Source organism: Mustela nigripes, chromosome 5, assembly GCF_022355385.1.
Source record: "Mustela nigripes isolate SB6536 chromosome 5, MUSNIG.SB6536, whole genome shotgun sequence".
Classification (NCBI taxonomy): domain Eukaryota; kingdom Metazoa; phylum Chordata; class Mammalia; order Carnivora; family Mustelidae; genus Mustela; species Mustela nigripes.
Genome location: NC_081561.1, coordinates 59,935,897 through 59,955,819, shown reverse-complemented (window position 1 = coordinate 59,955,819; position 19,923 = coordinate 59,935,897). Strand labels below are relative to the sequence as shown.

Below are 19,923 nucleotides of genomic sequence, written 5' to 3'. Positions count from 1 at the left end.
AGGCAAGATCCCTGGGGCCTACACAACCCAGGAGGACTTCCTGCCAAGAGGCTCCATCCCTGATTTACCTGCTTGCCCCCAACCACATCCTCAGAACACGGCTTTTTAGAGAAGTGGCTGCCAGAGGGCAGAAGGGCAGTTTTGGGGAGACTTGAGAGAGACCAGGGCCACAGGAGGCTGCTTCCCCTGGAGTCTGAGAGGAGGTGGTGGCGGTGGCTGGGCCTGGTCTTCCCAGCAGTTGCATTAAGTGGGTGAAGGTGACAGCAAGTGCCAGGCTCTCCAGGTAGACGCTACGTGACTCCTGGCACGTTGAGAGTCTGTGCGCGCGAGCGTGTGTTTCCTGGGCGACCAGCTGAGCCAGGGACAAGGAGAAGGACAGGAGTGTGACAGGAATGCAAGGGAGGGAGGCGGGGGTGCTGTTGGCTGGCTGGCCTCTCACATGCCACTTCCGTTGGCTGCCAGCACCCTTCAGCCTGCTTGGCTTGGCCCTCTTGCCCCAGTGGGGGTACTGCATTTCTCTCCTTGGCAGCCCTGTTTCCCCTTGCTCTAAGTGGGGGCTGGGGGTGCCCGGCTGATGAGCCTGGGCCCCTCCATCTACTGGAGGCAGAGGTAGGAAGTGGCCAAGGTTGTGCAGGGGAAGGTCAGCTCTCGCATGTGCCAAGGTGCTGGTGACTGCGAACTGATGAGAGCCATCTATGCTGGGGGTCTCCAAGGGCTCATTTTTTTCCGGGCATTCGGCCCAGGTAGGTTGTTAGCTGCCCTCCTGGGTGGGCAGAGAGAAGGGAGCCAGAGCCTGACCTGCTTTCAGTTTGAGAGCTGTGTGACTGTGGGCTCCAACGGCAGGGACTGTCCCCCAATGATGTTCTGGGCACTGGTGGGGGTGACTGGGTGGTGGGAACGTACCTTCCTGGGGTCTGTGCTTCTGGCCAAAAGCTAAGTGCTGTGCATGGGGACACTTTGTTCTGTCACACTCTCACTCCTATTTCCCCCAGGCAACCTGTTTTCTGAGTGACTGGGAGAGGCGGGCTAGGGCCTCTTGCACTCTGAGGGCAGTTCTGGCTGGTGGAGGACCTCAGGTGCCTGGAGGAAAGTTGTAGGAGCTGGGGAAACACTACCCCAACTCTCTGACCAGGAAAGTGCCCTCTCTTCCCAGGCAGTGACCCAGCCGGAGCTCTGGTAACCCAGGGCCCCTCTTCTTTCTTGATACCGTGGTTGGCACTGGTTGGGCCTGGTGGGGGAGGTGAAGGCCCCACTGTGGCTTCCCTGCACCTTCTGAACAGGTGGAGGTGGCACTTGTTGCTGGCCTCTCCTGAGCAGGCCAACACCAGCTGACCTACATGCACCTGGAAAGCTCTGGCTTTGACTGGGGAAGGTGATAGCACCCTGAGCAGGGCTGAGCTGCCATTGGGCCCCAGAGCTTCTGGCGGTCGGGTCTCTCAGATGTAGGGTGGCCCCTGGTGGGTGGGGACACAGCCATAAGGTTGTTGGGTGTGGAGTGACTGGGGTGGGCCATGGCTGGAGGAGGCCTGTGGGAAGCTGGGGTGGTGGGAGCCAAGCAGCTGAGCTGAGCTGGCAGCCGATGAAGGCCTCAGCGCATCACTGGCTGGTCCAACACCAAAACCTTCAAAGCATTTGCCTTTCTGGCAGGGCCTGGAGCAGAGCTGCGGCCGGGCCGGGGAGAGGCCTCAGCGCGCAGGGGAATAGAAGCTCCAGATCTACATCCAGAGGCGATTTTCCCAGGCTCCTTCCTCCCACACAGGGGCTCCCTCCCTTGGTTCTGGAGCCGGATCAGGCCCTTCCCGCCAAGTCCTCATGGCTGCACAACTCAGCCCCGGGCTGGGCTGCTCCTGTCTGGGGAGCAAAAATCCAGGGCAGAACCCAGCATAGACAAAGGCTCATTAGCTGCAACCCAAGTCCCCTCCCGCCCAGCATGGCTTCCAGTCCACCAGCTGCCAGGCTGGGCTATTGAGCTGGGAGGCCTGAAATGGCCCAAGTTCTGTGCACCCCTGGTCAGGTCTAATCCATCTTGGAGCAGAGGCTTCTGGGACTGAGGATGAGAGAGCAAACTGGCCAGAAGAGCAAACTGCGCGTCGCTGGTGACGGGCTGCCCCTTGAATCGGGTGGGGAAGCCTGGAGGGAGTCTCTCCTAGCTGGGCCCCATCTCCCCCCGCCTGTGGACTCTGCTTCCTCCCCCACTCAACCTTTAACTAGACTTGCTGACAGGAACAAAATGAACTGGGGTGTGCTTCACCTCTTTCAATTTCCTTTGCCCTCCCTCTGGAAGTGGTTTTAATGAGCAGTGAAATGGCTAAAAGGCAATCAGGAGGAGTAAAGCGCCGGATAATTAAATTGTCTTCCCTTTCCCAGTGGAACCGTAGTACCCGGGCCAGGCTGCCCAGGGGGCCGGCGGGGTTGGGGGGTTTCAGTGCAGGGCAGAGCTTTGGCTCCATGGGACCCAGGCCTCCCCTCCTGCCTGCCCCCTCCCAGGGTCCTGGAGCATCCAGATGGAGAGGGGCAACGCCTTGGTGGTGCTGCGCAGCCTGCTCTGGCCGGGCCTCACCTTCTTCCATGCTCCCCGCACCAAGAACTATGGCTACATCTACGTGGGCACCGGCGAGAAGAACATAGACCTCCCCTTCATGCTGTAGGAAGGGGGCCAGATGGGCCCGTGTAGGAAGCATCTACAATTTACTTTCATAAATGGCTGTGAACTTGGTCTGTTTGTCTTGTCCTGCTGCTTCTCCATACCTCTGCTTCCGTCTGGTGTCCAGGCTCTTAGGACAGGCTGCTATGCCGGGAGAGCCAGCCCTAGAGCAAGCGGTGGAATTCCAATGTGCTCCTGAGAGAGATGGCAGTGGGTGGAAAGGGCTGGGGGAGGAGCGGATGGCTGGGAGTCCTCTGAGGAAGGCAACCCAACTCACCTCCTCACAGCCCTCGAGCCAATGGCTGACGGCTGTCAACACAGGGCATGGGAACCCACTTGGCCCAGAAACTTCCTCTGGTGGCATTCATGTGGCCTATCCCAAGCTGAGTGACTCAGTGCTCAAGAACTGGCTAGAAAGGGGCTCAAGCCCCCTGCACTTCTCAGGCAGTAAGTACACACCGACCAGCACAGTCCATGAACCTGGTTTATGACATTCTTTTGGGGAGAGTTCCTATGCCCCAGCACGAAGCGCTGCCCAAGGCAGTCATGAGACCACAGCTGCTGCTCAGGGACCCAACCACCTTCCCAGTGCTGCTGTCAGGCAGGCTGAGGGCACTGAAGTCGGTCCCACTGCCTCCTGCGTCTGCCACGCCTGTTGGAGAAGCTGGGCCGCCGTGGTGCAACAGAGCTGGAGTGTGGGAGCTCTGGTCATGTTTGCAGAGAGCCCAGTCAGTGATATAACACCAGAGGCCTTCCTGAGTAGGAGACGTTGTCTTTCAGGAGGGGTGACCCCACAGCCATACGCACTTTGTTCCAGCGGTGGCCTTTATTATAGATGGGCTTGACAGAGCGGGGAGACCAGCGGGTCAGGTACCTGTGGAGGGAGAGCAATGATGTGGCTGGGAGAGATGGGGGCCCACGCTGGAGCTGGGACGGTGGGTCATATCTCCTCGGGCCAAAGCCTTTCACCAGTTTCCCTTCTCGTGGAGCAGGGACTTTTCCTGGGGGCAACGGCTAAGTGTGCCGTAAACAGATGGGCTGGGCTCCTGCTGCCGCAAGCGTGTGTGGCCAGGGTCAGGCAGCCCAGGGCCATGCGCTTCCTTGATCTTTATGAGTTGTCAATTTTTGTGTGTATACTTGCTGGGGGAGGAGGCAGAGGAAGAGGCTGTCCAGAAAGCAGATCATTCCTCTCTGGCCTCAGTCATGGGGAGAGGAGAGGCTGATGTAAGGCCTGGAGAGATCCTTTCCTCTTCCCTACTTGGCTCACTCTGCCACTCTGGCCTTCCAGGAGCTCCCCTGGGTGGCCATCACTGATGTAGGACCCCTGCCCCTCACCCTCATAATGGGAGCCAAGGGTGAGGGCCTGTGGTACGGACCTAGCCCGGGAAGGTTCACATAAGCAGGGGGGGGTTGGGGAAAGATGGCTGCCGCCCACAGTCCTTTGGCCTCCTTTGGGGATGGCCAGGGCCCTGACAGTTCCCGGAAAAGTGGCTCATGCCGGCTGTGACTGGGGTTTACTCCATCCAGAATTGAAACTTGGATCCAGTCCAGAGAGGCCCACCCTTCATCCTGAAAGTTTAGCCATGGCAAAGCCAGGCTCCTCCCTGGCCTCCACTCTGGGCTGGGGTTCAACCCAGCTGCCGCTAGAGACCCTCACATGAGAAACTTTATCATTTAAAAAATTAAACACCTTGGTTGAGAATTTTTAGATAAAACAACAACAACAAAAAAAGACTACTGGGGCGCCTGGGTGGCTCAGTGGGTTGAGCCGCTGCCTTCAGCTCAGGTCATGATCTCAGGGTCCTGGGATCGAGTCCCGCATCAGGCTCTCTGCTCAGAGGGTGCCTGCTTCCCTCTCTCTCTCTCTGCCTGCCTCTCTGTCTACTTGTGATTTCTCTCTGTCAAATGGATAAATAAAAATCTTTAAAAAAAAAAAAAAAGTACTGATTCACACATTTCAACTGAGCTCCCCTTCCCTGGACCTTGGTTTCCTACTCTTAGCCCTGTGCAAAGGGAACAGCTCTGAAGAAAGTAAAAAGCTGTGTGAAGTGCTGCCCTACACTTCAAGTGTGATGTGGACGGCGGCGGCGGGGAGGTGGGATGGACACATGACTCTCCACGTGTAACATTAATGTCAGTGCCCCCAATAGGAAGGCCTCTGTGCACTGGGTGGGGCCTACGGCTGGCTTTTCTCTGGTTGGTGGTGCTGGGACAACAGAAAAGGTGAAGGGAGGGGAACACCTGGCAGGTCCCGGAGTCAGCATCTCCCAGTTTTCAGAGGGAGTGGGGAGGAAGTAATGGGAGTGTGGGAGCAGGCTCCCTAAAAGGAATGTGCAATGAGATTACGGACCCCGGGAGGGCCTGAGGCTGACCAGCTTGTCCAGAGATGCTGCCCTCAAGCCATATTCCCCCTGCCCTGGAGAAAGTGGAGGGATGCTAGGCTTCAGCTAGCCCCGGGCCTGATGCCTGTGCCACATGGAATAGCTGCTGACAGTGGGGTGGTGGTGGTGGTGCGTGGCCTGAGTGGCCTCTAGTTAGCTCTCTGGGGAACACTCCAGCTCTAGGAAAAACCAAGGTTCCTTCGTACCTCTCCTGAAGGGGCAGGAGAAGGAGGAAGCATGGCTCCTTAGGGCCCAGCAGGGTCTGGGCCAGTCCGAGGCAGCTCAAGGCCCTCTGGATGGAATCATCAAGTCCCTTGTTGCAAGAGTATCACGCTCCTCCTAGCCAGGACTCCCCCTCCCCCTAGAGTGGCCTTTTGCAACCCAAGAGCCCCCACACATCATCAATCCTGTGTCACGTTAAAGGACACCGGATATATGGGAGGGAGCCTGGCCTTGCTTCAAAGGCTTGAGGGCAGGATGGATTGTGTCCTTAGGCAGGCTGCTGTCTCTTTACAAGTCAGACAGGAGGGTGGGCTCAACTCCCAAATGGTCCAGAGCACAAGTGGGAAAGACAGGAAGAGGTTAATATGTCTTGCCTCACCAGGGCTGCTGGCGGATGGCCCAGCTAGCCATGTGGGAGGTACAGGTGGAGATGGGCATGAGGCCAGGGCACTGCTGAGGTGTCAGTGAAGACCCAGCTCTGGCCCTGTGCCCCCAGTCCAGCCACCCGGAGCTGAAGTCGCCTGGCCTCCGACCCTCCGCGCCTGCATTCTGTCGGGTATCAGCCTTGGAGGTTGGCTGTGGATGGGTGTCTTGCTTTACTTCAACCATCTTTGGTCTCCTCCAGAGAGCACTTATAGTAGCAGCTGGACCGAAGGAAGAGGGAGGGGCATTGACAGGGCAAACAAAAAGAAAAGACCAGAATCGATTTTCTAGACCTGGATCTACTCTTGAGCAGGGGCTACTGCAGATCTGGGAGGACGTGAGTGTAGTCATGTCAGAGAAAGGGGTGGGAGCTCACCATAGAATGGCTGTTTTGAGGGTAAGACAGGAATCTGCTCCTATACCAGAGGGGGCCCCACTGCCTCAGCTAGAAGGCAGACTGACTGATTCCAGGGTCTGAGGGTGTTCCTCTGTTCTACAAAAGCCCAGAACCTCCCAGTCTGCCCTGGGCAGCTATACAAGTTAAGTGCATGACCCTAGGGAGTGACACGGAGGCTGAAGTTCCACAGTGCACAATGGGCATAGCGATACATAGTGGCTGCACCCCAAAGAGCCCTCCCCTTTCTCAGGCCTCACTCTGCCCTTTAATAACCCCACTGCTGGGATACTGAGAAGTTTGTAGAAGTGCTCTGGCATTCCCATAGTAACCCAGTATGATGTCATAAACAGGGGATTAGCACATTCTAATACCCAGCCGGCAGACCTTCTTACCCTCCCTGCCCCTGTGCGAAGTGCCCAGCTGGGATGGGAAGAGGAGCAAGGCTGAGGCCAGCAGGGGAGGCCACAGAAGTGTACCCAGGATCCCCCACAGCAGTGCTGGGGCTGAAGGGGGTGGATGCTCACGTGAGGAGGGATGGAACAGACAGCCAAGGGAGCACTCTAGCCTTCCTGAGCTGTGGGATGAGCTCTAGGAAATGGCATCCCCTGTGGACAGAGTACAGTGAGAGCTGAGGGCCTGCAGGGTGCTCCGGGGGGTGACGCCCGGCTTTGCTTACCGGTTGAGTTGGGGTTTGCTCTTCGGAACAAATCCTTCAGGAAGCCGAGGCCTGTGATTTGGGAACAGACCTGAGTGGAGACGAGAGCACATGTGGGATGGTCCTGCAGCTCTGCAGTTCTCGGGGGCAGAAAGGAAAGCCCAAGGGCGCATGGGAGGTTGGCACTGGGGGGTGAGTTCAGCAAAGACTCTGGATGTCCCTATCTCTTCCAAGAGGGGCAGCTGGCAAGGGGTGGGTTGGGGGGATGGCGCCCATAGCCCTCTGCCCGCCTCTTTGCCCTGAGAGGGCCTTCTACCTGCTCGGTGTGCCATTTTCACACACTCCTCAATCTTGCGGTGCTCTTCCAGGCACAAGCCTGTGATCCTCCGAGGTAGCATGCCCCCCAAGGGCCGGATGAACTGACTGAGCAGCAGAACATCCTAGGGGAAATGGAAAACTGTAGTTAGCCAGCCGGCAGGCACTGGATACAGGGCACCAGGGCCTCGCGGACTACATCAGAGGCCATCCTACCCCATAACCCAAAGGGGCTGATGCCCACCTAGGGAACCCACCATAGACCACCCCCTCCAGAGCCTTTGCATACTGGTCTGCCTTTACCCTAACACAACTGCAATCCCAAGTTGGTAAGATTTCCCAACCCCAGGGGCTTCTAGCACCTCCATGAGAATCTCTGAGAGATTAGAGAACAGATACTCCTCAAGAAGTGTTCCTCTTAGGAGCCCAGGCAGCATCTCTCCAGGTAATGAAAGGTCTGTTAGTCTCCTTGGAGGTGTGTCATAGATTTCCACTCAAGGGGGAGAAACCAGCACATCTCTACCCCCATAGCCTATAGGCTACAGGCTGGAACACACACACACAGACCCGCCAGCTCAGTTCCCCTACAAGCGCTAGGCAGCACAAGAGCTGGGGGGGAAAGGATCGGTGGTGAAGTTAAAGAGCCACATCTTTGAAGGCCCCTGTGGCCAGATGTGAATGGATTCTTGGGCTTCCTTTGGACCACCAGACTACTTTGGACAAGGCAAGGACACAAGGAGAAACAGTAAAAAATCAAACCAAGAGACCACCTCCCCCTCTACCTTTCATTGGGTGGCTGAGGGGGTTAATAAAAGCCACTGCTTCTCCGAGGAGATGGGGGCCCTGCCCACCGAGGGGCCTGCCGTGCCCAACTTCGCAGGCCTGTTCCACAAACCGATCTGCTGCTCTGGCAGGCGTCTCGCTGTATAGCCACAGATTTGTTTTAATCACTGGGCAGCTCCTGAGGGACCTGGGCCCCCAATTCCCACCCCTGTAATCTTTAGAATCTGGTGAAAAGAACTTGGACTGGATTATCCAGGACTAATAAACTGAGCCCGCAGCCCCAGCCCCCCACCGGAGGCTGCCAAGCAAGCTGACAGCTTTGTGCGGCTCAGGCTAATGGTGTCCTGAGTGGGAAGGGGTAAAAGGAAAACAACTTTAGCCTTTACCTCGGAGGGGATTGGATTTCGTCTGCTGGGTAAACAGAGCCAAGTCCATTTCCTGGAAACGGCTGGTAGAAAGAGTGCCCCACAGTGGTTAGGCAGGTGTGGACTTCACTACCCCATCTTCAGCTGGAATTCTAAGTTTACAGCCACAACCCCACTACCTTCTACGTTACAAGAAGTTGTGAACACTGCTCCGTGGTCTGCAGGTTTCCTATTACTCTGGGCAGCCATGAGCAGAAGGGCTGGGAGCAGAGTGGAAGGAGCGCGCCCCCTCCCCGCTGGGTGGCCCGGAGCCAAGGCTCCCAGCCCTGGAGATTAGTTGGGTCATTCTGTTCGGATCCCATGGGCATGTGGCCTCTCCTGCTCTCACCACCTGACCGGGATCTGTGCCCTTAGCCATCCCATTGCACGGAGCGGTACAGCAACAACTTGCAGGTCAAATTGGCCCAGAGCCTGCATCACCTGAAACCTAAAAATAGGGTGCTTAATGTCACCAACAGAACCCTGAAGGATAAGTATGGGTTTCTCCAGGGCTGCGTCATTCCCCCAAGCCCGCCGTTTCTAGAAACAATGGACAGTGGTCGTCAGGATAGTAGGCTCCGCCTGGGTTTTGTACCCCAGTTTATGGTCTGGCTCTGATACTAGCTGGGGGACCTGAGGCAAGTTCATCAACTTTTCCATACCTCTAAGTTCCTTGTCCAGAAACCAAGGACAAAAAAAGGAACTACTTCATAGGGCTATTGTGAAAACCAAGTGAAGGAAGGCCTGGCACACCCCAGGGCCTGACCTGGAGCCTGCACACAGTGTCACCCATTCTTATTCAGCACCATCATCTTTCCATGGAGAGAATGGCTCTAGAGGAGCTGGAGCCACCAGGGGTCTCTGCAGCTCCAGTACGGACGGAGACAGTAATGTGTCCCCAGATCATAGTGAGGACTCCCTGAATACACCCTCCCTAAAAGAGGAGGAAAGTCAAATCCAGAGCCTGATTCCATCTGTTGGAAACACACAGGGTTACAGGGCCCTGGTGGTCTGAACTGCATGCAACCAGCCGATGACCTAAATTAGTGACTCTTCAACCCTGATGACACTGTAGAATCACCTGGGGAGCTTTCAAAACTAACCATGGCCAGGCTCCACCCAGACCAAATGTAGTCCACGTTTGCGGGTGGGGCCTGAGTATGATTTTAAAGCTCCCTGGGGGTAGCCGGGGTTGAGAGCCACCGTCTTTGGTGGCAAAACGAGATGCAGCAGTGGCTGGGGCTGGGGATGCCACTGAAGCGAACCAGCAACCGCGACCCCCACGGCACGCAGAGCTGGGGTCTGTGCACAGCTCAGCTCACCTCGTAGCCATACTTGTGCTTCAGGTTCCACCGGCAGATGGGGCACTGGCCAGAGGGGTTAGGGGGGTTTGGGCTTTCCTTGGGAGTCCCTGTTAACCGGCCTTCAACCTAGGAGGAAGAGAAAGAGCCAGTGAGGGAGAGGGCATGTGGAGCCTCAGATCCTTGAGCAACCCCCCAAATGTTGAGATGTCAGGGAAGCGCCTCTCTGGGTGCCTCATGGGAGTAGCTAATAGGTCTTTCCACCTCAGCAGTGGCGCTGGTTCTGCAGCTGCTGCATACTGGACCTCGGCGGGCCATGGAGATGTGATCTAGTGGCACACGAGCTTAGAGGCCAGTAGACAATGCTGGGGGCAAGAGGGAGGGGTTGGTTCTGTCAGCCAGATGCTACCTTTTCTTCACTGAAACAAAACACCAGAACGTTATGCTTCCCTCTCTGGAAAAAGTGATACACGCACATGGTAAAAAGTTTCAAACTGTGGAGGGGTACACAGTTAAAAGGAAGTCTCCCGGGGCACCTGGGTGGCTCAGTGGGTTAAAGCCTCTGCCTTTGGCTCGGATCATGATCCCAGGGTCCTGGGATCGAGCCCCACATTAGGCTCTCTGCTCAGCAGGGTTCCTGCTCCCCCACCCCGCGTCTGCCTCTCTATCTACTTCTGATCTCTCTGTCAAATAAATAAAATCTTAAAAAAAAAAAGAAGAAGTCTCCCTCCCACCCCACACATCGTATCCTTCTCAGAGGAAACTGCCCTCCAGCTTCATCCAACAGAGGCAAGTCTGCTGGCAGTTCTCAACCAGGTGCCCCAGGGGACACTGGACAATGTTGGAAACATTTCTGACTGTCACAGTCGGGGCCTGGGGTGCTCGGGACATCTAGCCGGGAAGCTGGTAACCATGCTGCCAGGTCCAGGACAACCCCCATGACAAAGTCCTAGCCAGCCCCAAATGCCACCAGCGCCGAGGCAGAGAGCCCGCTCTGTGCCTTTACAAATGGGGACCACGCGCACTCTTGCTGCCTTCCTCTCTCTTTTCGAAACACACATGGGAAGATCTATTCCCCTGCCCGCCTCCTTGCTTTTATCATTTTGGATGTCACCGTTCAAATCCTGCTGAGGCCACGTGTGCAGTGACCTCTGCCACTGCTGCTGTATCCTGTGACACAGCCTTGGAATTACCAAGTGCCATAAGCCAATGATCTGGGAGGCGGCTCTAATTACAAGAGGGGGAGTGCAGAAAGCCTTGCTGATTGAAGCCGTGGATTATGAGAGGGAAGTGAGGAGAGGTCTGAGGCTTTGGGAGGGAAGCAATACTGTCTCCTGGGGCAGAAACTGGGAAAAGGGAAAGGGGGCTGTGCAGGGCATTGCTACCTGACTTTCTGCCAAGGCCACTGCAGCCATACCAGAAACGGAGAAGTGCACTAGGGAAAATGTGGAGGTGCAGGTTGGGTCTTGGGAGGGGGTTACAGTGGGCTTAGCAGGGGGAGGGTGAACATTTACTGACTCCCCTGTGCCTGGCTTTGTGCTAATAACGGCTCAAACGTATCACCTCATCGCATCCCTAAGACCTTGTGAGGGAGAATTCAAGACCTTATGTTACAGATGAAAAAAGTGAGACCCCAGAAAGTGAGCAATGCCCAGTTAGCTGTGGTGGTGGCTCTCCACGGAGGCACGGATGGGCTTCCCTCCTCCCAATGGGTCTCACGGTGCCACGACATCTCCATGTTCATTTTGTAAATAGCAGATTGATGCCCCACATGAGAAATACTCTATACTCAAAAGCCAGATCTATTTCTCTCCCCCAGCATGGAGTTCCTCGGGTGAATGCTTGTTTTGGCTTTCAATAAGGGAATCAAAAGAGGAGCCCAAAGGGGATGGGGGCCCCCTAAAAAGAACTGTTTTGAGGCTAAGCAGTGAAAAGGCTGAGGAGTACTCTGAGGAGGACCCAAAGAGAAAACCCTAAGGGCTCATCCTGGGGTAAGACTGCTTTGGGAAGGACTAAGCTTGGCTGGCTGCCAGAGGGGTTAAACCCCTGACTGACATGGAAGTTATGGAGGCTTCTGGGAGCTCTGTGGAGTGGCTGAGATTACTTGCAAGCATGGAAGGCCGTGTGAAAACGTTGTCTTTTAGGGATTATAGGATAATCTAGGCCCCATGACTCCCCGGGAAAGGGAGGTGAGATGGGCCTGACCAGGGAAAGGGGGAAGTAGGTGGATGAAGAATGGTTCTAGCTTTTTAACCAACAGACAAGGCGGGGTGTGGCTAGTAAGCCCAGGGCCCAGAGAGTATCACCTTTGAATGGTATCCCTTAAGGAGTAGCTTGGTCTTTCTAGGCAGGCAAGAAAGGAGCTGAGATTCAGGCTTCTGGCCACGGGTCAACTTACTTGGGCTCTGTCTCACCACTGCCTTGGCTTCCCCTTTGGAAAACTGATTCATCCCCAGCAAAGGACATATCAGCAAAGACCTCTGAGACCTTATCATACGAAAGGCCACTGTGATCCAACAATGGATGCCGCAGTCCAGGCACAATGATTGTTCCTGATTCAACCACATGACAGCACAGCTTGAAAAACGTTAAAGACTGTGGATTTATGGTGACAGAGGGAGCTGCCCCTGACGCCAGGAGTCCAGTTTGGACTGGCCTCCCTTCCTCCCTCCCCCTCTCCCAGGCAGCTCCAAGCATTAAAGAGGCTGTAAGTGGCCAATTCGATGATACTTACTATAGTCGTCTTGCCTTCTTGGATCTCCACCACTACAGAGATAAAGGGGAAAAATCAGGTCAGCCATTTAATAAGGAACAGGGAGTTTCAAATAACAGCTCAAATTCTACAAATGCAGAAAATCGGAGCCTTCGGTCAGCACTCTCCCACGGTCCCCACCTGGGAAAGAAAGCATGCAGGGTTCATCTCTGAGTGCCAAGGCTCTCTGCCCTTGAGGCTGGGTCGGGGCAAGCCCAGATGCCCAGGTAATACCATCTCTTGGGGATTAAGGGTCTCCACACTGTTTTTCTTTCTAAGCCGAGATTCATCCTGGTCCTAAACCAAGGGAATTGGCAAGATCTGGCCCTCCCGTGGCTGGCAGTAATGACCTCAGAGTTGGGCCGGGTGGGGGCAGAAGCATCTAAAAGACCTTCAGAAGTACCTACTGCGCATGTCCTTTCATGACGAGAATCAGACAAACATGGCTTCTGACCCTGAACAACGTCACATGCCGGAATCAGGACTGTGCTCCAGAGGCCCAGGCCTGATAAGGGGTAAGACAAGCTCACTCGCACAAGTTGGCCAGGGAAGCCATGCTAAAGCTCTGAGAGGAAGCTATGAGGGTTAAATCCTCAGCCATTCTCCACGCCTTCCCTGCAAGGTTGCACTGAGCTGTCCCTGGGAGCGAGTGGTGACAGGGGTGGCGGACAAGGGCCTGCAGATGTTGGCCCAGGCTAGTTTTCAGGAAAGCAGGGCAACTACAAACAGAGGGGGGCTCCCTCAGCGCCCTACCCAGGAGAGACCTCAAGGGCAGGATAGTAAAGTCACACACATCCCTCAGGCTGTATGTATATCCTAGCTTACTCAACCAAGGGGAAGAATGACAACTTCAATAATATTCCAAGGAAGAACCAAGCCAATGGCACATGCTTGGAGAATGTAATCACACAAAGTTCTTAGAGAGTCCCCCTTGTTCTCTAGTTACTTCAGAAAGAGGGGAGCCGCTGCCGTCAGTGTGTGGGAACCAGCACGCAGCAGAGGCTGTCAACGCTAGCTTGCACCAAGACCACGAAATACTGGTCACTTCTGACTGCTAATCAATGCGACAGAAAACTCGGGTCTGCAGAGCCGGTAGCGAACTTGTCTCATACCAGCATACCAGCACCGTACTGAAATAGCAGCTGGGTTCCCACAATTAGTTTTACTCAGCTTCAGCTGAGGCAAGAAGTAGTACAGCTTAGAAAGAGTCAAAGGCTGGGGTGCGGGAGGGGTTGGTGGGGTGGGGTGGGGGCCTGGGTGGCTCTGTCAATAGAGCGTTGGACTCTTGGTTTTGGCTCAGGTCTTTATCTCAGGGCTGTGAGACCATGCCTGCGCCTAGCTCCCAGTGGTGGGGAATCTGCTTGAGTTTCTCTCTCCTTCTGCCCCTCCCCTCCATGCTTGCTCTCGTTCTCTAAATTAGAGAAGTCTTTAAGAAAGAGCCTAAGGTCCTTAATGTTCAGAATCTAGTGAAAGTTATGGACCCTTTCCTGGAAACACGCTGATGAGCGCACATACAGACTTGTGTCCCTAAACGGTAATGCTAAGTTTTCTCCCAGTGGTGGCAGTACATGATTTTTACTTTGTTCTTTATGCCTGCCTGGATTTTCTAAAGTTTTAAAAATAACATATACTGCTTCTGCAATGAAAAATAAACAGCAAAAAGAAAGAGAATGAATGTCTAAGAAAAAAGTGAGGCAATTCGAACCCAACTGGAGGCCCTCGGCAGCATCTATGATCACTGAGCTCTGTGACCAACACCTAATTGGACACAGGCTGCCTGGAATTGTCCCCCATTTGTTTTCTGGGCAAGGCCATTCATAAAGCCTCATTACTCCAAAACAACCAACCTGAGAGCCCCTCAGTGTTCCAAGTCCAGATATACACAAAGGAGCCAAGAAGGCCAGAAAGGCCCTGAGGCTCAATTCAAAGACAAACTAGTTCTCTCCCTGTAAAAGAAAATGCGTCACCTCACAGAGACGAGCATGAACGGGATGTGGGTAAGACTCAGCCTGGTGCTCAGTTAGGAGGCCAGCACAGCTGCGGGGCCATGGTCCTGGGATATGTCAATGTACCAACACGGGGGCACAGAAGTGGGCAGAGCCCCAGCTCAGCCGGGCTTCCGGGCACCCCAGAAACTTTGCAAAAACCCAACCTAGGAGAGGGATGGAAGGCAACCAAGTAAGCATCAACAGGTGAGGGTGAAGTTTCTAAGAATCCGGGAGGAAACAAAAGGCGAGACACATTCCTGGTACCCCTCTAGCCAGAAGGAGAACGAAGGCCCGAAACACAAAGCAGATAAACATGTGGTTCCCCTCTCCGTGGAGGCACTTGGGTCCTAACCATGAGGTAAACAAATCTAACAAAACACACATCACTCCCGGCAAAGAACCAAACCCTGAAGTCATCCCACTGGCCCCTGGAAAAGAGATCAAAGCCTGTGGCCAGCTCCACTGTTCGCTAGCTCCCCACACAGCAACGCTGAGCCTGTGAATCATCTTTCCCCACGCCCGCCCGTGGGTAAAACAACAGGCAGATGCTTACCTACTACAGACAATCTGTCAGACCAGAAAGAAGGACCCCAGAACAAGACTGAGAGTGATCAGGGTGGTGTCTCAGTGCAGAGGCAGGAGGCCTGGCTGGAGCCTCAAGAAACCCCTAGATTTTAAGCCTCTGAAAACAGGAGATAGGAATCAAAATAGCATTGCTTTTCAGTGTGCATACAAAAATAGGTCAAAACCAAACAGAACCTGAGATCCATTTTGCCCCTGGCCTCCTCGCCACTCAAGACATGGGTAACCATGAAAAACTGGACTAAGACATTTAGGTAGTACCAGACACCTGGTTTAGAAAAAGGTAGAATCGCTCTAGTGTTCTGAGATACAGCTACTATGAAGTAGACGAAGGAAAGACATGAAACGAGTTTCTGGGCTAGAGTTAGGGGCAAATTTTCTACGACGGACACTTCTCTCGCACAGGTCAAATAATCCGTCCCACGTGAGGCAATGTGTTTGCTGAGCACCCAGGGAGAGCACAGCCTAGTCCCACACTGTGGAGAGCTGCATCAGTCTCTGCCCTAGAGGAGAAAAGGGAGCGAAACCAAGTATGGGAACTTCACTACAATAAAAGTCCATGCCTCGTAAAGAGGCCCTCTGAGTACTTCAGTAAATACTCACTTAGGATGGGGTCCAGGATGGCTGAACTGTAACAGTCTAGCGCACACAGTGCCGGGGGGAGACTGCAGTGAACGCAGAAAGACCTCGATTGTCACACAAACACAGACTTGTTGAACTGCAGCAGTATGAAGACCCAACTGTTTCGTGAAGGGGAGGGGGGGACCCATGAATGATGTGGAGGGCGCTGCTGCGGGAAGTGCCCAGAGACCAAGTCCTTCTTGGTCTCTTTTTGATCTTTTCTTGGAAAAGATCCACGCAAACCAAGTCCCAAGCAGAGTAGGACAGAATGGAGCCACTGATGGCTAAAAGGCAGCACTCACAAGTCCTGGGGGAGGGCTGGGGATTGGAGTATCTGTTTGGGACCAGTGGCTGCACTTCTGGCCCTTGACTACTTTTTTCAAACTCCTTCCCCACTCCCCTATGCTCATCTTCAATTCTACTACAAGTTCTCTGATTCTCTCATCACCTACCCCATTCTTTCCCCTGGACCTCTGAGGGCATGTCCCTCTGCACCAGGTTTCACCGGGCTTTTTCCACTAGAAGGTTCCTCTGGACTATGTCCTTTTTAGTCTTTAAAACCCCAACTCACACACTCCCCTTTCAAAGCTTTTAGCTACAGGGCTTCCCATCCTGTCAGGCGCATCCTTGTCTGAAATGTGAGGTCCTCCAGAAAGCCCTTCAGCTAACTGGAAAAGATGAAGAAAATTCCCTTCAGCCTTTGCACTAGCTTCTGATGGATGATTCCTGTTAATTCAGAGAGTCAGATGTGTTTCTGTGTGTTTTTTTTTTTTTTAAAGATTTTATTTACTTATTTGACAGAGAGAGATCACAAGTAGGCAGAGAGGCAGGCAGAGAGAGAGAGGAGGAAGCAGGCTCCCTGCTGAGCAGAGAGCCTGATGCGGGACTTGATCCCAGGACCCTGAGATCATGACCTGAGCCGAAGGCAGCGGCTTAACCCACTGAGCCACCCAGGCACCCCGATGTGTTTGTTTTAGATACATTTCCTTCCCAAAAGCGATAAGGCAGGAATGAGATCTAACACAATCTTTCCCATAAAAAGCACTACATGGTCTTCAGCCAGTGAACTGAGGAGATCTTTCAGGTGGGAGAACCACAGGACAGCCCTCCCCTGGAGCACCACAGCAGTCTTAGTGGTGGAGAGGGAGAAGTGCTAGCTCTGCTTCTGATGCCACCACTTACTGGCGGGTGATCCCGGGTGGCTACTGAACTCTTCTGGGCCAGATTTCCTCATTCGGAAAAAATGTCAATAATATCCACCTTTAAAGATTGTTGAGAAGATGGAATAGATGTATGTGGAAAGCCTGGCACAGTGCATGCAGCAGCCACAGACTAAAGCATGATTTCCATTTTTGTCTGCGTGCACCTCTCCTTGCCTTTGTGTGTCCCTCTGATCAAACTTTTGATTAGGCTTTCTCAATAGCAGCATAACTGGCATTTCAGGCCAGGTGGTCCTTTGATGGGGAGGGGGATAGGCATCTTGCACACATCCCCGGGCCTCTACCCACCAGATGCCAGGAGTACCACTTGTGACAACAAAAATGCTTCTAGACGTTTCCAAATGTTCACAGGGACAACTGCCCCCAACGGAGAACACTGCGTTAGCCTAAGAGTCTCTACAGGCAAGAGCACAGAATGCAGGGCACCTGGGTGGCTCAGTTGGTTGGGTGACTGCCTTTGGCTTAGGTAGTGTTCCTGGAGTCCCAAGATTGAGTCCCACATAGGGCTTCCTGCTTGGCAGGGAGTCTGCTTCTCCCTCTTCTCATGCTCTCTCTCCCATTCTCTCTCCCAAATAAATAAATAAAATCTTAAAAAAAAAAAAAAAGCACAGAATGCTGGGTGTTCATCAACTCTGACTAAAATTAAGTAATGCTACTTGATACCCTGAAATGTAGGATGCTTGAATATTTTCAGCAAAACACCCAGCTTCCTGCCCACAACTTTAAATTCTGTGTGTACAATACTGTTTGGGTGTCAAATATACTAGCCGGGACCAGTCAAAATTAACTATATATGTAATATTTTACGCCTTGCACATAACAGGTAGTATATTAAGACAAAGTTTTTTTCATTTAAAGGCTCTGAAGACAGGTGGTTCTCAAGCAGAATAAAGAACACGGCAGTGCCTCCACACGTAAGATCACATCAATTCAATTAGTTAGCTTTTAGGTCTGACAGCAAGTAACAGAAGAGTTACCAACCCAGGTACTTATGGAGAGAGGTTCCAAGACCTATCTGATTATAGAGTCCATCATTTCACAAAATCTCCAACTGAAAAAATTATAACCTCAAATACTCTTTTGAAAACAAATAGGCAAAAAACTATTCCTCTTGCTCATCCTCTGGGAACATAGCAAAGAATTGTTTTCAACTCTGAATTTCACAATGAATATGTAAATTACAGCTACTGGAGCCTGACACTTCGTAGAGACCCTCAAAAATGTTACAGGTATATGCTTATTTTGCAGCAAGGTACAGATGAACCATCTTACCATGTCCTTCCTATTATCAGCATGATTTTTTTTTATCTTTCTTTATTAGTAGATTAGTTTATCTAATATTAACCAAGCAGTATCTAGATTTTGTTCTTTCTAGTGTATGTTCCATCTAAATTCTTTTATTTATATATTTATTTTTAAAATATTTTATTTATTTATTTGACAGACAGAGATCAAAAGTAGGCAGAGAGGCAGGCAGAGAGAGAGAGAGAGAGAGAGGGAAGCAGGCTCCCCGCGGAGCAGAGAACCCGATTCGGGGCTTGATCCTGGGACTGTGAGATCATGACCCGAGCCGAAGGCAGCAGCCCAACCCACTGAGCCACCCAGGCGCCCCATGTTCCATCTAAATTCTTTCAGCATACCTATTTCCATTTCTTCATGAAATACCTCTTTGATTTCCCCAAGCTGGGACCCAGACCTCACTTCACCTGTATCTGCTGGATGGAGGCCAAGTCCAGCTGGTTGTGGCTGGGCCTACCAGGAGCCCTGTCTATCACTGCTGTTTGAAAGCTAAAACAGCTTTCTTTCTGAGACAAATCCAATGGATTCCTCAATAGGTTCTTCTTTTTGGACTTTTCTGCTCCCTCTGACAACAAGGACCGTTCTTGGGGCACCTGGGTGGCTCAGAGGGTTGAGCCTCTGCCTTCGGCTCAGGTCATGATCTCAGGGTCCTGGGATCGAGCCCCGCATCGGGCTCTCTGCTCAGCGGTGAGCCTACTTCCCCCCTCTCTTTCTGCCTGCCTCTCTGCCTACTTGTGATCTCTGTCTGTCAAATAAATAAAATCTTAAAAAAAAACAAAAAACAATGACCGTTCTTCTCCTCTGGGCACCTCTCAGCTTTAAAGGATACGTTGGGCAATACTATGCCAGAATCTTAAAAACAAACATACCGATGTCACTTCTTTTGCACATCACTCATCTATTTTGGTTTCTAGCAGTGCACAAAGGAAGGCTATGTCCTGACATAGCTTTTCACTCCTTGTCAGATTTCATCCTCTTATAAGCCTGTTCAAGACACATTCCCCTCATTAAAACTTCCAACTAGGTTTCTGTTTCTGGTAACCAAATCTCCCTGTAGCTAATCATGTAAATACCTCACTTGCATTTATTGGAGCGTATGCATGTCACCTCATTAGAACCTTACTTCTCAGGAAAAGGGCTGTATTTTCTTTTTCCAGGATCCTCTGACAGTCAGAAGCACAGTACTTAGCCTTCAGTAAGCTCCCAATTCAAGGCTAGAATCAGGCTGCCTTTCCAGGCTTATGACTAATGAAAAGGAGAACCACTATCCAGCATCTGTCGCTGCTTCACCTTAGCTTCTTTCTCTCTGGGAGACTAGCGGCAGGGGCAGAAAAAGCCGCCAGCAGAGCATTTTCATATGAGAAACTGGAAACGGAGGCCCTGGGGAGGATAGCTACACGTCCTTCCCTCATGGTCCAGGTTTGTTTGTTTGTTTGTTTTGTTTGTTTGTTTAAACAAGGGAGGAGGCAGTTAAGAGAATACGGAAAGCAAAACTAAAACACGCATACCTCTACCGAAAGCTTTCTGAATCCCGGGACGGGTTTCTTCCTGCTCCTGCTAACTAAGCAAGGCTTCCCCGTCCTTCCCCGCCCCCACCAGTAAGAACACTGCCGAGCGTCAAGATACTAACATCAAGGTCTGGAAAGTGCTTTCAAGCATCCCCGGCGGGCTAGTCTCTACCGCGTTTCAGAACCGCGCGAAAGAAAGGGAGGGAGGGGAGCACGGGGGCTGGAGAAAGCAACCTCCACAGCTCTCTTCCTCAGCCTCGGGAGGTGGCCGGAACCCAGGACTCACCTTCCCTGAACCCGCGAGCTGGAAGCCGCGCCCAGCTGGTTGCGATCGGGCCAGCAAGGAGCCCCCAGAGTAGCCGTCTACAGGGGTACACGAGCACACTGAGGGCCGCCATCTTGAAAAACAAACGGTGACCTCTTGTGCA

The 19,923-nt window shown here is 52.9% G+C and overlaps 2 protein-coding genes across 4 annotated transcripts in view; one reads left to right on the top strand and one right to left on the bottom strand.

Moving 5' to 3' along the window:
- Positions 1-3,446, top strand: part of RSPH9 (radial spoke head component 9) — a 13,883-nt gene extending 10,437 nt beyond the window's left edge. For all 3 annotated transcript variants that reach the window (XM_059400370.1, XM_059400372.1, XM_059400371.1), the window contains exon 5: positions 2,488-3,446. In XM_059400370.1, coding sequence (XP_059256353.1) covers positions 2,488-2,648 — 161 coding nt within the window. In that variant the 3' untranslated portion in view covers positions 2,649-3,446. The remainder of the gene's footprint in view (positions 1-2,487) is intronic.
- MRPS18A (mitochondrial ribosomal protein S18A) lies at positions 3,115-19,923 on the bottom strand. The gene is made up of 6 exons (XM_059400373.1): positions 19,782-19,923; positions 12,260-12,291; positions 9,547-9,654; positions 7,039-7,162; positions 6,744-6,813; positions 3,115-3,518 (listed from the first exon to the last, which is right to left on the bottom strand). The coding sequence occupies exons 1-6, from the start codon at positions 19,891-19,893 to the stop codon at positions 3,374-3,376; spliced, it is 591 nt and encodes a 196-aa protein (XP_059256356.1). The 5' UTR covers positions 19,894-19,923; the 3' UTR covers positions 3,115-3,373.

Coding starts and splice junctions, on each gene's coding strand:
- MRPS18A (XM_059400373.1), bottom strand. CDS start 19,893: ATGGCGGCCCTCAGTGTGCTCGTGTACCCCTGTAGACGGCTACTCTGG. Junction 7,163..9,546: donor AGCACAAGTATGGCTACGAG/GTGAGCTGAGCT, acceptor CATTTCCCCTAG/GATGTTCTGCTGCTCAGTCA. Junction 6,814..7,038: donor GAAAATGGCACACCGAGCAG/GTAGAAGGCCCT, acceptor GTCTCCACTCAG/GTCTGTTCCCAAATCACAGG.